This window comes from Dendrobium catenatum, unplaced genomic scaffold (genome assembly GCF_001605985.2).
Source record: "Dendrobium catenatum unplaced genomic scaffold, ASM160598v2 fragScaff_scaffold_1504, whole genome shotgun sequence".
Classification (NCBI taxonomy): domain Eukaryota; kingdom Viridiplantae; phylum Streptophyta; class Magnoliopsida; order Asparagales; family Orchidaceae; genus Dendrobium; species Dendrobium catenatum.
In genome coordinates this window covers 408,730-423,721 of record NW_021319966.1, presented here as the reverse complement: position 1 = coordinate 423,721, position 14,992 = coordinate 408,730, and the positions used below count along the sequence as shown (strand labels likewise).

The 14,992-nt window shown below is 39.7% G+C and overlaps 1 protein-coding gene across 10 annotated transcripts in view; it reads right to left on the bottom strand.

The window, feature by feature from the left end:
* The window catches only part of LOC110109129 (protein FIP1), a 49,772-nt gene that overhangs the window by 16,436 nt on the left and 18,344 nt on the right, over window positions 1–14,992 (bottom strand). For 9 of the 10 annotated variants that reach the window (XM_020840061.2, XM_028700387.1, XM_020840058.2 and 6 more), the window contains 2 exons: window positions 13,715–13,787; window positions 7,627–7,682 (listed from right to left, as the gene is read on the bottom strand). In XM_020840061.2, coding sequence (XP_020695720.1) covers window positions 7,627–7,682; window positions 13,715–13,787 — 129 coding nt within the window. The remainder of the gene's footprint in view (window positions 1–7,626; window positions 7,683–13,714; window positions 13,788–14,992) is intronic. The other variant, XM_020840057.2, reaches the window with a different exon arrangement.

The window sequence follows — 14,992 nt, the reverse complement described above, 5'->3', positions numbered from 1 at the left end:
GGCTCCGAAAATGCGGCCCCGCCCTCCCCCCGCCTTTCTTTTTGTTTTGAGCGATGGAGTTTTAACCGATAAGTTCCGAGGTAAATTTTGGAAGGCAGATGGGTTTGTAGATAAGACACTACCCAGAGATTTCGCCCACATTTTGTGAGGACTTTATGATCTGAGTTCTAGTTTCCTATAGGCGCAAGCCCCTATAGTTAATTACCTCTCTCGATCACGAGAGAGAACTTTCGATTAAGGCTAGTAGATAACTCGTATATTCTACGAATTTGATCGACGTCTAGCCTTAATCGAAAGTTCTCTCTCTATTACGAGAGAGAACTTTCGATTAAGGCTAGTCGTCAATCAGATACGTAGATATACGCGTTATCTGGCATATAGTAGCAGGATGGATTTGGATTTGGAAATTGGGTTTGAATTTGGGTATTTGGAAAGGTTTGGAAAGTTTGACATTTAAAATAGGAAATTTCACCACCTAACACTTAAAGCGGATGGTGGGGGAATGGATGATGGACCCGATCAAGATTCTATGGTTCCGTCGTCCCGGACCATCATGGTCCCTGGTCTACTTAGTCAGAGGAGGTAGTCGACCCAACATGACAGAAGGATCCTTGTCGGCAGCCATGGGTTGCTTCGTCCAAGGGTACCTTGTAGACCTGGGTTGAATGTTTGTCTAAGGGGACAAATTTAAATCCACCTTAGCTAACAGAGGGCTTTGTGCCCTATCGATCATATCCTATTGATTCATATCTCAAGGATTTGATGCCATTAAGGAGCGTAACGGCGCTGGCCATAACCGGTATTTTGTGGTGCCATTTGGCGGCAAAACCACTCTGTTCAGAGGGGCCCTGGGTCATAACCGTTTATCCTGCGGTGCCATTTGGCGTCAAACCACCGGTTAGAGGACACGTACCACGTCCTTACTAGCAGGAGATTGTTTGAGAATGGATCCTAGTGATATTTTCGACTAGGCATTTAGCTCTTTTGTGAGTTGAAGTAAATTTTGATTTGTCCACCCCGACAAACTGTTGCGGAGGGCGGATGGATTTTGCTTTAAGCGATTGATAGTTTATTTCAATTTTAAATATTTTGGAGGTTTTGGAATGATTTTTGGATTTTTGTGGGTTTTTTTTTTAATTTTTGGGAGACATTTGAAAATGTTTGGGAACCCCTTCGGTTGAGATCTGCATTCAACACGGCCATTATCGGGGTATTAGGGGTTATTTCCAGTTAAAGCTACCTTGTCGATCTGTCTGGCTGTCGTAGGCTTTATGCCTTTGAGAGCGAGTTCTCTTGACTTTAGGCTTTGAAGGCCTAATATGAATATATTAAAACAAATATTCTGGTCGTCACGGCCACATATTTTTTTGTTGGTTCGAACCTTGTCGACTCCTATTGATCTATATAGAAGGATCAGTTTTGAACTTGAATTCACTTGTAGACCCGCACAGCATCCCTAGACGTCACATGTGTACCAATAACATGTTCGTCGAGGCCCATGCGGGTGTTTGGGGGCATTTTGTAACTATTTATTGAACCTTATCGACTCCTACTTGCTTAGAAGGATCGGGTTCAAATTTAATAACCCGCTCAGCATCCCTAGACGTCACATGTGTACCAATAACACGCTCGTCGGGGCCCATGCGGATGTCGATTGTATACCCTCTTTTAGTGTACCTAAGTGTGTACAAACTACAGTGCATGTGCGAGGGTATTTTAGAATATTTGTGAAACGCCTTCTGTCCGCTTGTACGAATGTTGCAGATCCGGTGGCGTGGCGCAACAGCTTCTGAATAGAGTTGTTCGCTGCTTCGTACAGGTAAACTGTCGTGCACTAATCGCATTTGTAGTACACTAACAAGTCTCCTGCTTTCGTTTGTAGACAATTGCATATATTTGCACTTGTCGTATCTCATTTGCTTCTGCCTGCAAATAACATATAGTATGTATTCTGAATATTCTACAACCCCTGAGATATTTGTTCTTCACTATACATCATCTGTCCTTGCTTATAGAAGGCCGATGTATTTGAATGATTTTGGACAATTATCAACCATAGAAGTGTTAGTATCTTTGCCACAACAATTGGTAGGTACATTGAATGTGCTACGGACATGCCGTCTCTTCCACCATTCTTCATGTACTCGCTTGTAGACATGCCTTCTATAATCATTCGTGGACAAGTTGTATCACCTTGTACCGTTTATATCTCTTCGTTAGTGCTCTTAGGTTGATGTAGAAAAGATTACTACATCTCCTTACATGATTGTTGTGTCGACTGTATCAGCTTTAGCTTTGTTATTCACAAGGCAATGTTGTTGTCTAGCACTGAATTGCTATTGACTATATATAGAGGTATTTCTGTAATCATTGCATGCTACATTAAGTGTGTTGGCAAGAGACTTTATTGCTTGTAATGACCACCTTGTTTTCTCGCAAGATAATAAGGATACTTATATTATTGCCATATAATTTGTAGAGTTTGTTGAGACATTCTTGTGCATCTTCTTACAATTGTATCACATATACTTGCTAAAAATCATTGACTATTGCTTGAATTCCAACTGGCAATGGTACCCTTTAATACATATTGCATGCCTTGCATCATTGCTTGCAAGCAATTTCAATAGGCTCTTCATACGTCAACCTTTAACATTTGTCGATAACTACTACATTTGTCTACGAACTAGTTATCATTGATTGGAGGGAGATCTTCATTTCATATTCTTCATATGTTCTTCGTGAATATGCCATCCATGATTAAGATGAATAGCATGCACTTATGTTATATACCCCTTTAGGTTGATCGTATATGATGAATTTGATATCATTTGAATGTGCACTTTCATCAATGTGATCACTTCTCAATGTTCCATTAGAAGTCTTGTATTGTTAATTACAAGCATATCATTGTGTTCTCCTCATGATCTTTGCTTGCATGGTTAACTTTATCATCTTGCCAATTTACAAGTCTCATTTTAAGCATTGAATTACATTCCATGTTGTACCCTCAATGTTCAAGTACTTCAATTTATTGCTCTTTGTATGTAACAAGTTCAAAGCTTATGTATTACATGCAATTCTTTGGTTGTCTTGTAAAGTTCATGTATGAGTCTAATTTGAGCTCATATCCACAACACCTAGTTCATTTGATTTAAGTCATTTGTTGCTCATCATTTGTTTAGGCTTACATTTGATTTCAATTTGAATCTTTATTCAATTCAAGTTCAGTCTTGTTCAAAGGTCCACAAGTTCAAGTTCAAATATAGTTCAGGCTTTAGATGAGCCTCTTCCCTTCATTCGAATCCCCTGTAGTCCAACTCAAGTCTTTGCTTGAGTTCAAACATGTTCAAGTCCAATTTGAGTCCTCACATTTAGCTCATTTGATTCAAGTTTAAGTTTAAATTATTGATCATTTGATCTCAAATAAGTCCCATGTAGTCCAAATTTTATTCAAGTCCAAGTCTCTAATTTGCTAAAAATTTCAGCAGCCTCCCGGCGTCTCCCCCGTTTAGGAGAAAAAAACAAGAGGCAACTTTCCCTTGACGCTACGTGAGTGCTTCAGGTAGGTGTCAAAAATGATACCGCGGTCGCATATATTTTTTTTATCCCCGCCCGCTACGTGAGCGTTTAAGGGTTTTTTTTTATAAGAAAAAAAACATGTTAGAAATAAGCACAGATTTCCCCCCTCTGCACTACGTGAGTGTTTGGGGTACTTATATAAAAAAAAATTTATATCCCCTTAGCCGCAAGCGTCGCATCGGTTTCCCGCCTTACAACGTTACTTGAGCGCCTAGGGGGTTTGTCGGCTCATTGCTAGCATTGAAGAGGGATTCTTAAATCGCCGCAAGCGCCGCGCCGGTTTTCCTCCCTATAATGCTACGTGAGTGCCTAGGGGTTTTGCCGGCCCGTTGCAAGCCACGAGAAAAGAATCATAGGCAATTTCCCGCCTCGTTGTAAGCGTCGCACTAGCTCCCCTCCCCACAACGCTACGTGAGCACGTGAGGGGTTTGCTAGTTCGCCGCCAATAACGAGAGTGAAAATCTGAGTTTAGAGATTATACCTTTGCATATCGGCGGCGGGGATGGTGGTGATGAGATTTTACAAAAATGCACAAAACACTTTCTTTCCTCTTTTTTTTTTTGTATTTTCTTTTCTTCTTCTTTTTTTTTTTTACTCACACATACATACACACACAAATGTACATTCACATAAACACATTTATATAAATATGAGCACATGAACATATTCTCTACCCACTTAACAAAATGAATCATTGAAAGCAAGTAAAACTAATTAATAATGAAAATAAAAAGAAATGAAATATGAGCCTACTGTTTTGGGATTTGGGGCTGATTAGTGATGGGTGGAGAACTAAGTGATCAACAGATCAAGCCATGGCTCTGGGATAACTTGCTGTTTTGGGTTTATTTTTGGGTGGAAATAGTGAGCAGCAATGGGCTTTATGTGGGGTTTTTATGGGTTGTTGCTGTAGGTTTTTGGGCTGAAACTTTTATGGTGTAGTGGGCCTTAGAGGTGGACTGTTTTGAGCTTGAAATGTAGTGCTCTTTGGGCTGATTTAGCTAAGTGTAGGAGAGTGTAAATGGGGCTGAAGATATCAGGTTTGGGCTGCAGGTAGTAGAGAGGTTGGAGGAACTGCTGCTTCTTCTGCCTTTATCTGATCTTCTGCAACCGAGAGGATGATATGGAGAGAAACTTTCTCCATTGCTTGGTGGCCGAAACTTTCGGTAGCCCTGGGAGGGATTTGAGAATAGGATGGATGTGAGACATGCAGAGAAAGCATGGGACGGGCTGTTGATAGGGGGCTGCTGGAGTGAAAGATCAGAATCATGCGTCAGGTGGCATGCGAGCAGGTCAGGGATGGCTGGAGGAAGATCTGGCCAGAGGGCTTTTGCGGCTTCTGCTGTCTCCTCAAGCTTCTCTTGATTAGCTTCCACGGCTGAATCAGTGGGAGATTCAGTCTCTGCCTTTTCAAGCTCCACAACTGATTGAAGAGGTGGAAGCAGAGGTACGCATTGATTCTCAAGTAAAGTACCCTCAAAAGGAAGCAGCAAGATATCAGTGGACTACATTTTGGTGATAGAATAAGATGTATTTGGAGGTGGATTTAATTATATGGAGGTGCTGGAAGGTAGAAGACGGACAAGGGCAAGGGAATTTGGTTTCAGAACAAGAGGTAGGCGGCTTCACGTGAGCAAGAGGAAGGGAGCAGGTTCTCGTGAAGAGAGGGGAGACCTCAGCTGGATGGCTGAAGGAGGCGTTGGAGTTCCATATTCTGGCATCGGTTCTGGATGAGAGCTCGAGTGTGGAAGTTGTAGATAATTGGATAGGAGTTTGCTTGGGGAGCCTTTAGATGGAGCGTGTCCGTTCAGATGAAGCAACGGGCCAGCTGTTATACAAAGCTGAAGTGACCAGGAGATAGACAAAGCGAGGTGACATACTGATTGGCATTTAATGTATTTGACCCTTTTTCCTCTTTTGGCATCTGTCTTTGCTAAAGAAGATTTAATTTAATAGCCACATTAGTGTATGGTCATTAGGCTTTAATTCAAGAGGACAGCAGTGCCTCATTTGTTCAAAATTGCATCATTTCACGTGCATTTTTCATTCGATTTGCGTGCCAACTATTCCGTTTTACGTGTCGATTTCGGTGAATATCGAAATTGGATAAATTGATAATGAATTTAGGGTACTGTCAATGTTCCGGTCGCAACAACGCAGTCCGTTTCGCGATCGGACGTCGTTTGAGCAACGCCGAGGCTAATTTTTGTAGGGACCGCCTCGATTTGCGTGCACAACCTCAATTAAACAAATTGGCAGTGCATTTAGGGTATTGACGATGTTCCGGACACAACGAAGAAGTCCGTTTGTCAATCCGATGTCGTTTGATTAGCATCGCGCTTTAATTTCAGGTGTCAGTCATTCCTTTTGGTCGATCTCGTCTTATTCAATTGGGATGGGCCTCGACCTAGCAGAATTCGATGTCCTGATCGCAACGGCGCCATCCATTTGGCAATCAGAAATCGTTTGATCCTTCAAGTGACACGTGGCGCCAAGGCGCGTATCACTTTACTCACCAGTTTGGTCCTTTCGCATGTGATTTGAGGTATAGGGGTCCACAGATTTTTGTCTATTGAGCAAGGATCATAATTGATGAAGTGGGTAGTGGAGTTTGTCATGTGATTTGTGGCTCCTAAGTCAATGATCCATATTCCTTTCGAATAATTTCTAGAGGTACTTAATCCGATGAATATGGGAAACATACCTGAAAGTGCAAGAGAGGGAGATGCAGGAGATTGAGGTTTTTTAAGGGATACCAGGAGTTGTCTGAGCCTTTCAATGTCTTCTTTATTGAAGCTTTGAGATGAGTTTTCTTCAGACATTGTTATATCACAAGATTATCAGCAATGAAGGCTGATAATATCAGCTACGGCTATTTCATCAATAAAGGCTGATTATATCAGCAATAAAGACTGACTGATTAGGTAATATCAGCAATAAAGGCTGAAAACCTGGTCAAAACAAAAAAAATTGGTTTCCTCTCGGTTTAATGAGCCGAGCCTTAAGAGGCTCGGGTACGACCCCTCCTCTGTTTACTAGGCTAAACCCAGTCTTCTTTTCGTTTAGCACAGCAGTAGCTAGGGCACGGGATACCGCAGGCGAGTCGCTCCCGTCTCCGTCCCGTCGGTCTTCTGGTGTCAACTTGAGGGTAGCGTCAGCGAGGGCTCCGCCTTGCCTGGCTTCATCCGAGCTTCTTCCTTCTCGGCGAGGGCTCCGCCTTGCCTGTCCGAGCGTTGGTCTTCCGGTGTCGGCTAGGGCTCCGCCTTGTCTGGCTTCATCTAGTAAGGTTTCGGCTCCTTCTCATCTTTTGACGACTCCGGCTTCGGGCTTCGCCTGGTAAGGCTCCGAATCCGTCCTTCTTGACTTCCTCCGATGGTTTCCTCTTTACTTTCTTCGAAGCTTTGATACCATGTTACAAACGAGGATTTGAGAGGAATAAAAGGGAAAGACTTGTCTTTATTCAGTAATATCTTCCCTATTTATAGATCTATACAAGATATCTTAATGAGGAAATAATAAATTACAGATTTCATACATAAAATCCCAATAAACTCTTTCCTAAATTAGTTCCTTCATTATGGCGTGATCCATGAGAGCTTCCCACGGATTGATCTCTGTGTTTGTTGGATCCTTTGCACTGGGAACGACTGGATTTCAACATGATCATTTCATATGCCTTCAAAGAAAGCACCGCATTGGGTTTTTAGCACCTTTTCTACTTCAACAGTTTAGATTTCACGTCAGAATTACTTATTACCATAGAACAAAACTAAAACCAGAATAAGCAAAGTGCACTATAAAAAAACCAGAGGTAACCAAGCAGGTGAGGTATAACGATCAATTTGAAATCAGCACCGCCCTGAAAAGTGAATACTGCCTATGAAACTTTAATGAAATGACAGAAAGAAATATTTCAGTGATAAAAAAATTGCCACAAAGATGAACTTTCTCATGGTAGTAGAAGATTAAGCTTACTATAGCTATAGAAAATCTACAAAGCCTCAGTTACTTTGATTATACTACTAATCAGCAGGTTCTACGCACCTATATAAACACTCATAAAGCAGCCAACACCAACGACTTCAGCAAACATCACAATCCTGCAAGAATGCAAGTCAGGCATTGCAAACATACATGAGCATTATCTTACAGCACAGGATGTAGTTTTTCACTCTTGATAATCAAATATTACGCAACATTGATAGACCAAATATGATCATGTAAAGATGCTTGAATATAACTGAGGATATTAAAAGAAATGTTCAGATCTTATTAGTTGTAAAAGAATGCTGAATGAAGCCAGAAAGTACTAGGTTCAACTGTTTGATCTCCACCTCATAAAAAAATCACAGGATAGCGGTTATAGTTGATATCAATTATAAATCATTACAAAATTATGCATTTAAAGGATTTTCCATATGTATCCCAACTAAGAAAAATGAAATGTCAACTAAAACACGGCACCTAAATGAGAAAACAACAAAAAGGCACATGAAAGAATGTCCAGTTATATAACTACGCCTTTAAGTCAATTAGAGGAGAAAAAAAAAAGGCACAGGAAAGAATAGCGAGTCATATACCTAACCGAAGTATCTGCAATAAGTTCTGATACTACCAATCTCAATAAATTGGGAGGGAAACAAGGTATGCATTTTAGGTTTTGATCCCTTCTCCAAATTTTCCAAAGAATTTGATAATTCAGTTATTTTCCGCAAGAGTAACTTTCTATCGTTTTGGCACATTTCATTAAACAGGCACATATCTCTATGGACTAACAAGGAAAGTACAACTATAAAACTGGTGTGATAGTCTGAAGATTTGAATCCTTACTTCTAGAGGGAGGATAGCATTTGATTATCTTCTATCTTCTAATAAAGAAATTTAAGAAACAAATGATGGACTAGATCAATTGATAAATAATCTAAATCAAGCAAATGAATATCGTGACATCAAAATGGCATTTCACTATTAATCAATTTTCATTTGTATTACTGAGAACATTTATGGATCGAGTCATACGGCACTAATATGTTCCAATTATGTTTTGTATGGTACTATTACTTGTACTGAGTTAGTAGTGGTGGTACGAAAAAATAAATAAACACAACAATTCATTGACCTTATTGATTTAGGCAAATTGTAGTTTAAATACCAATCCTTCATCCACTTTCATTAAGGAACACATGAATTTTTTCCTCGTTTCTTGTCTAGTTAACCAACTTTTTTAGTTCCCAGTCCCATTCAATTTACAAGATGAAAATCATGACATAACCCTTTTAAAGTCTTCAACATGATCCAAAAAACACAATCCCAAGTCACATGGATTTAGGACTTAGCTTCTCTTGATCGGTAGGATTTGTCAAAGCCACTCATTTTTGGGCAAAACACAAAACCTTACTTTTCATTTTCTTTCCAAAGAATGTAAGGTAATTAGTTATCCCTAAAACCATCAATGTTCCCTTTTCTATAAAATAAAAAGCGAGTTTGAAATCTGTCGGTCAAATTGTTCTATAAGTTGTAAGTCCTATTCTATTAGACTATAACCATAAGAAACGTATATTTAAATTATATTCTATCATAGAAAGTCCAATATGTCATGTCAATCGATCAAGATTGCATTGAATCTTCCACAATTGGGTATCTTTCATCGGACATGTTAGCTATAATAAAACATTCAACATTTTTTTCATCATCAGGAAGACACAGATGCACATTGAAAAAAAATTGTCCTAGACTGGTTATCTTAGAAGATATATTCAACAAAGATGGATGAGATATTTTGCTAAATTTTTTAATGAAGAATGTGAAAGTATGATTGAATTTAATGACCTTAGCACCTTAAATGAAAATAAAGATTTATGTTTTTATCGGCGTATTAGTAAAACCGAAGTTAGAAAGGCTCTAAATAAAATGAAGTGTGGAAAGTTGTTGGACCTGATGATATTCTAATAGAGGTTTGGAAATGCTTAGGAGATGAAGGAATTTCTTGGCTTACTAAACTTTTTAATATTGTTTTGAAGACTAAAAAGAAGTAAGATGAGTGGAGAATGAGTGTGTTAATTCCTATTTTTAAGAATAAAGGCGATGCACAAGATTGTGTGAATTATAAAGAAATTAAGTTAATGCATCATACTTTAAAACTATGAGAACGAATTATGTAGCGTAGGTTGCGGTGTGATACTAATGTTTAAGGCTGATGAGCATAGGAGAGAAGTAAACTTCGAGCTAGTAGATATGGTTTATTTAAAATTGAGGCCCTACAGACAGAAAACACAAGCCAGAAGAAGGAATGAGAAATCATCCCTGTGGCACTTTGGGCCTTATGAGGATATGGAGTGTATTGGAGCAATATCATATCGACTGAGGCTACCACCTTCATCAGCTTTGCATCCAGACGATCATGTCTCACAGCTTAGGAGGCAATAGGAGAGCATACACCATCATCTCTACCCCAACTTCGACAGAGGACATGAAGGTCATTTTGGAATCCCTAGAAGTAGCTGGTGTGCGCGAAGGGAAGACTGGGCCACAAGAGGTACTAATCAAGTAGAAAGATCTGCCAGAGCATGATGCCACATGGGAGCCATACGAGACAATCAGGAGACAGTACCCTACCTTTCACCTTGAGGACAATGTGCATTTTCAGGAGGGGAGTATTGATACAGGAGAGGGTAATTCAATCCCCCTTGTGGGGCCCATTAACCTATCATTACATATATGATATATGAGAAGAGGAATTAAAGAGGGGATTAATTAGGAGATATTTCCTAATTAAAAATTATTGATTTAGAGGGTGATTTGAAGGAGATTAATTATGAGATATTTCCTAATTAAAAAGGACAGATTTGGGGGCTGACTTGGAGGAGATTAATCAGGATTCATGAGATATTTCCTAATTAGATATGGCTGATTTGAGAGGATATTGGGGAGGGCCGTTTTGAAATTTGTTGTTTTATTGTTTGCTATAAATAGTAAGATTTATGTTATGTTTGTATGCATAAATTTATTTTGAGTGTTATAGTTCTCTTGTATGAGGGATCCTAGCGACGTCTAGGGTTTGGGAGAAAAGGTCCTCCTCTCAAAAGAGGTCCATTGTATCTTGCTTTGTTCGTATTTAGTTTTCTATCAATTAAAATATATTTTTTTGTTGAATCTCTTGGAGTTTGTTGTTGTTTTTGATATTAAGGCGCATAAAAAACCAATACAAACTTTTGGAGGTATGGTCAGGATACCCTGTTCATAAGAAACTGGAAAGTAACAAGAGTGTTGGTGAGGCCAAACGGCATACCTACCTAAGAACTCGTAGTGTCCCTCGTGTGTCCTAAATGCAATCTTTTGGGCATTCGCCTCTCTCATTCTGATATGATGATATCCCGACTTTAGATCCATCTTGGTAAACACCACTGCAACGCACAGCTCATCTAGTAGTTCGTCGATCACTGGAATGGGGAACTTGTCCAGCACAGTCTCCTTATTCAAGACCCAGTAGTCCACACAAAATATCCAGCTCACATCGTTCTTCTTGACCAATAAGACGGCTAAAAAGGGCTCACACTTGGCGTGGTGAGCCTCACCTCCAACATCTCTCGAATCAGCTTCTTTGTCCATCCTTCTGAATCTGAGGGCAGCGGTAAGGCCGAACACTAATTAGTAACACCCCCTCCCTTAAGGTGATGGCGTGCTCCTGCTTTCTCAGTGGTGGCAAGCCTTAAAGTGGCTTAAAAATTTCACTAAATTGTTGTATGAGTGGCTATACTAAAAGAGCAATGTCTCCCCTTCCTCTAGTATGATCTATTCTAAGCTCTGCAGTTCCACCAGAAAGCCTCCTCCCACCTTCCTAATTATGGTTTTGAGAGACACCATGGCCTTAAACATCCCTGCGTCTCCTCAGATCACCATCCTTCTTCCTTCCACCATTAGCTTTATCCTCAGTGCTCTCAATTGACTCAAGTATCTCCCAAGGTCTGCAGCCACTTCATTCCCAAGATGACATAAGTGCTCCTTAACTCCAATGGGAGAAAATCCTCCCTCACATGAACCCCCTGTATAGTCAGCACAACTCCCTTGCACACTCCTATACCCATCTCCGCCTTCCTAGTGCCAATCATCACCCATAATCCCCGGTGTCCATCAATTTCACCCCCAATTGGTTAACGGACTAATTGGAGATAAAATTGTGGGTAACCCCACTGTTGATCAACACCACCACCTCCCTGTATATTATTTCTCCTTTCAATTTCATGGTGTGATTTGCGGAGAACCCCACCACTGAGTTTGATGAGACTTCAGCCATGTTAAGATGCAGCTTATCCTCCTCCTATACCACTGCCTCTCTCACCTCCCTTGGCTTCCTCGTCATCACAGACGATGAGAACCTGAAGAGTTTGATCATTACATTGTGCCCCGCTGTGTACCTTTCATCACATCTGAAACACAATCCCTTTGTTTGTTTCTCCTGCAGCTTCGTCTCAGTGAGCTTCTTAAAGTTTCTCCAAGATCCCCCTCCTATAGGCTTCTCCTTCGGGGCCTCACAAAGGCATCCCGATGCTGGTCCCTTGGGAGCTAAGAAAGTAGTGGTCATCCTGTACGACCCTCCTGAACTGCTGCTTCTGGCCACCCTCTCTAGGTACTTTTGGTCCTTCACCAACTACGCTAGCTCTATAGCATTTTCCAAGTCACACGGCCTCATCACTCTAACAATCGCCCAGATCTCAGGCTTGAGCCCCTTCATAAAGTTCCTCTTCAGCACAGTCTCAGAAAGCCGATCCAGTCGATCAGTTAGGCACTCAAACCTATCACGGTACTCCACCACAAAACCCTCTTATGTCAGCGCGAATAATTGCTCATAGAAGTCCCCTCCCTTGCTGGTTCAGAAAACTTTTAGCAAGCAGTCATTGAACTCCCTCAAACTCCAAATGGGCCACCTCATGTCTCTCCACTGATACCAGGCCAATGACTTCTCCTCCAAACACAGGCCAGTTGCCCTCAATCTCTCCTCTTATGTCAATCCGTTGATGGCAAAATACCTCTCTACCTTGTAGATCCACCCATGTGCGTCATCGCCCTCAAAGATAGGCATCTTCAACTTCCTTACCCTCGGATTGCCCTAGTTTCCCATAAATCCTCCATAGCCTCCCATTCCTCGAAAGAGAGGAGCTCCCCAAGTGTCTCGATTCTCCCTTATGCGCTCATACCAAAACCTTTCTTTCAAAATCCCCCTCCTTTCAAAATCAGCACCCCTAAGCTCATAATCTACCCCTCTTCCTGCAAAATCAGCACCCCTTCGCTCATACTCAACACCCATCTCTTCCCTAGCAATAGGCTCTGGAGGAGGCATCCCATCTTTTTTATAATTTAGGGGGTGGTAGTGGAAGCAATAGACAGCTGAGCAATTTTTTCTTATTTTGGAAAGTGGAGAAGTTGTGGCAGTTGAGCGTACATGAAGAATGGCTGGTGCAGGAGGGCTCTTCAACTGAAGGGCAGGAAGCTACGAAATGATACAGCCTGCAATGTAGGATAAGAATATAAGATTACTTTCGTATGATGCTCCCTCTATTCCACTTACATGTTTCTTGATCCATTTAGTTCCCTAGTTGGACTGAAGATTTTAATATACTTTACAGCTAAAACTACACTTCGTAGGGTCAAAATCAATCATGAATGTGGAAGTTATAGTGTATCAGGTCAACAATCAATCTTCCAATTTTCTTGAGAAATGAGATAATTATTTAAATTAGAGAAATGAAATTGTGAATCATTGTTTTTTTTTAATTGTGAATCATTGTAGTTGTTGTCGTTCTATACAAAAAATCATGCTCATTTCATGACCACAAAAATCACATAGAATTTGCATTAGCTATCCAACGATAAAGATCGCATGATTTTGATAAGAATTGAAGGAGTGATGCCCGATTTAGTAAGAAAGGGGTTGATCTCAACTTGAATTGAAATTGAATATAATAAATAGATACACACGCTTTAAGTTTGATTTTAGGACGACATATGAACCATTTGATATTCTAAACGCACCAAATCCATTTGTTGAAATGAGCACATATACAGAATTTTATTAAGCATTCCTTCATGCATACAGACACATATTGAAGATAAGCATGCTATACATAAAAGATACCTTAATAATGTTGACACAGAGAGCATTTGTAGATAAGGTTGCCAAACACAGATAAGTAGCATCAAAGCTGTTCCTGAATCACAAACAAAAAAAATGAATTTCTTACAGATATAGCTATAAAAAACCACCACCTTGCATTTCCCTTAAAAAATGTCAAAATTAGTTGAGTTCAATTGAATAGTCCAACTTCACAAGAAAACATATTACTATTTCTTCTTTATTTTGAATAGCCCTCAAAAGATACCTTCTCCATGCAAAACATAAATGCTACAAGACTAGAAGTGACCTACCACGGAAGATATGTCAACAAGACAAGCATGGTAATAGGTAAAGTAGCATTGCTACGACAAGATAATAAAATCTCAATTGAATAACTAAGCAAAAAAAAAATAAAAAAATTTCTTTCATATCCAAAGTACCATCTTGAGACCGATGATGCAAATCCTCACAATATCAATGCTAACAGATCCTTTATAAACAATCATTCAGTGAATAAGGCAGTTAGCTATTTGTTTCATCACACATTGCAGGCAGAAATAAATAGGGAGACGCATATACAATCTATCTTTATTTTGTAATATTCAGTTCACAGAGCAGGACATCAACAAGCAACAATGCAATGGCATTAACAACGGTGCAGCAACAGTAAGACAAAGGTGTAGTAAGAGCAAAACAATAAAAGAATGACATTGATCAAGCCGTCACTACATCATCATTGACCATAAGTTAGAAATAACCTTGTGGTTATTTAGTTTTTTTCCCCTTTATGATTACCCCAGCGTCCAATCAAAAAATTGACCTTTTGTCTGTTAAAACTCTAATTTTTATGATGAAATATAAATTGAAGCTTCTCATCCCTTGGATGGAGATGATAATGTAGCTTAATGCTGAGAACAGATTGCCCAATGAGACCAGATCACAATGATCTGGTTTTATTTTTCTCTGATCTTTTTTATTCCTCACCAATTTCCTTTTCTTTCTAGCCTCATTTGCCTTTTATTTGATTTGATGAAGATTCTCAAATTATTTTTCAGATCTTAATCCTCGTGCTTTGTTACAGTGGATCCAAAGAAAATGAATTATCTTAATTCATCTAGCTTGCTTTGAAGACAATAAATTCCATGACCAACAACTTTGGAGTCAAATTGAAGCTTTTTCTCAGATCCAGCAGTTTTGCATAGATCTTTGTAGATATATGTTCTCTTACCTTCACAATTTAGATCGTTATTTTAGCCAACTTCTATAAGAAATAAAATTTAAATTTTTGTTTCTAGATTT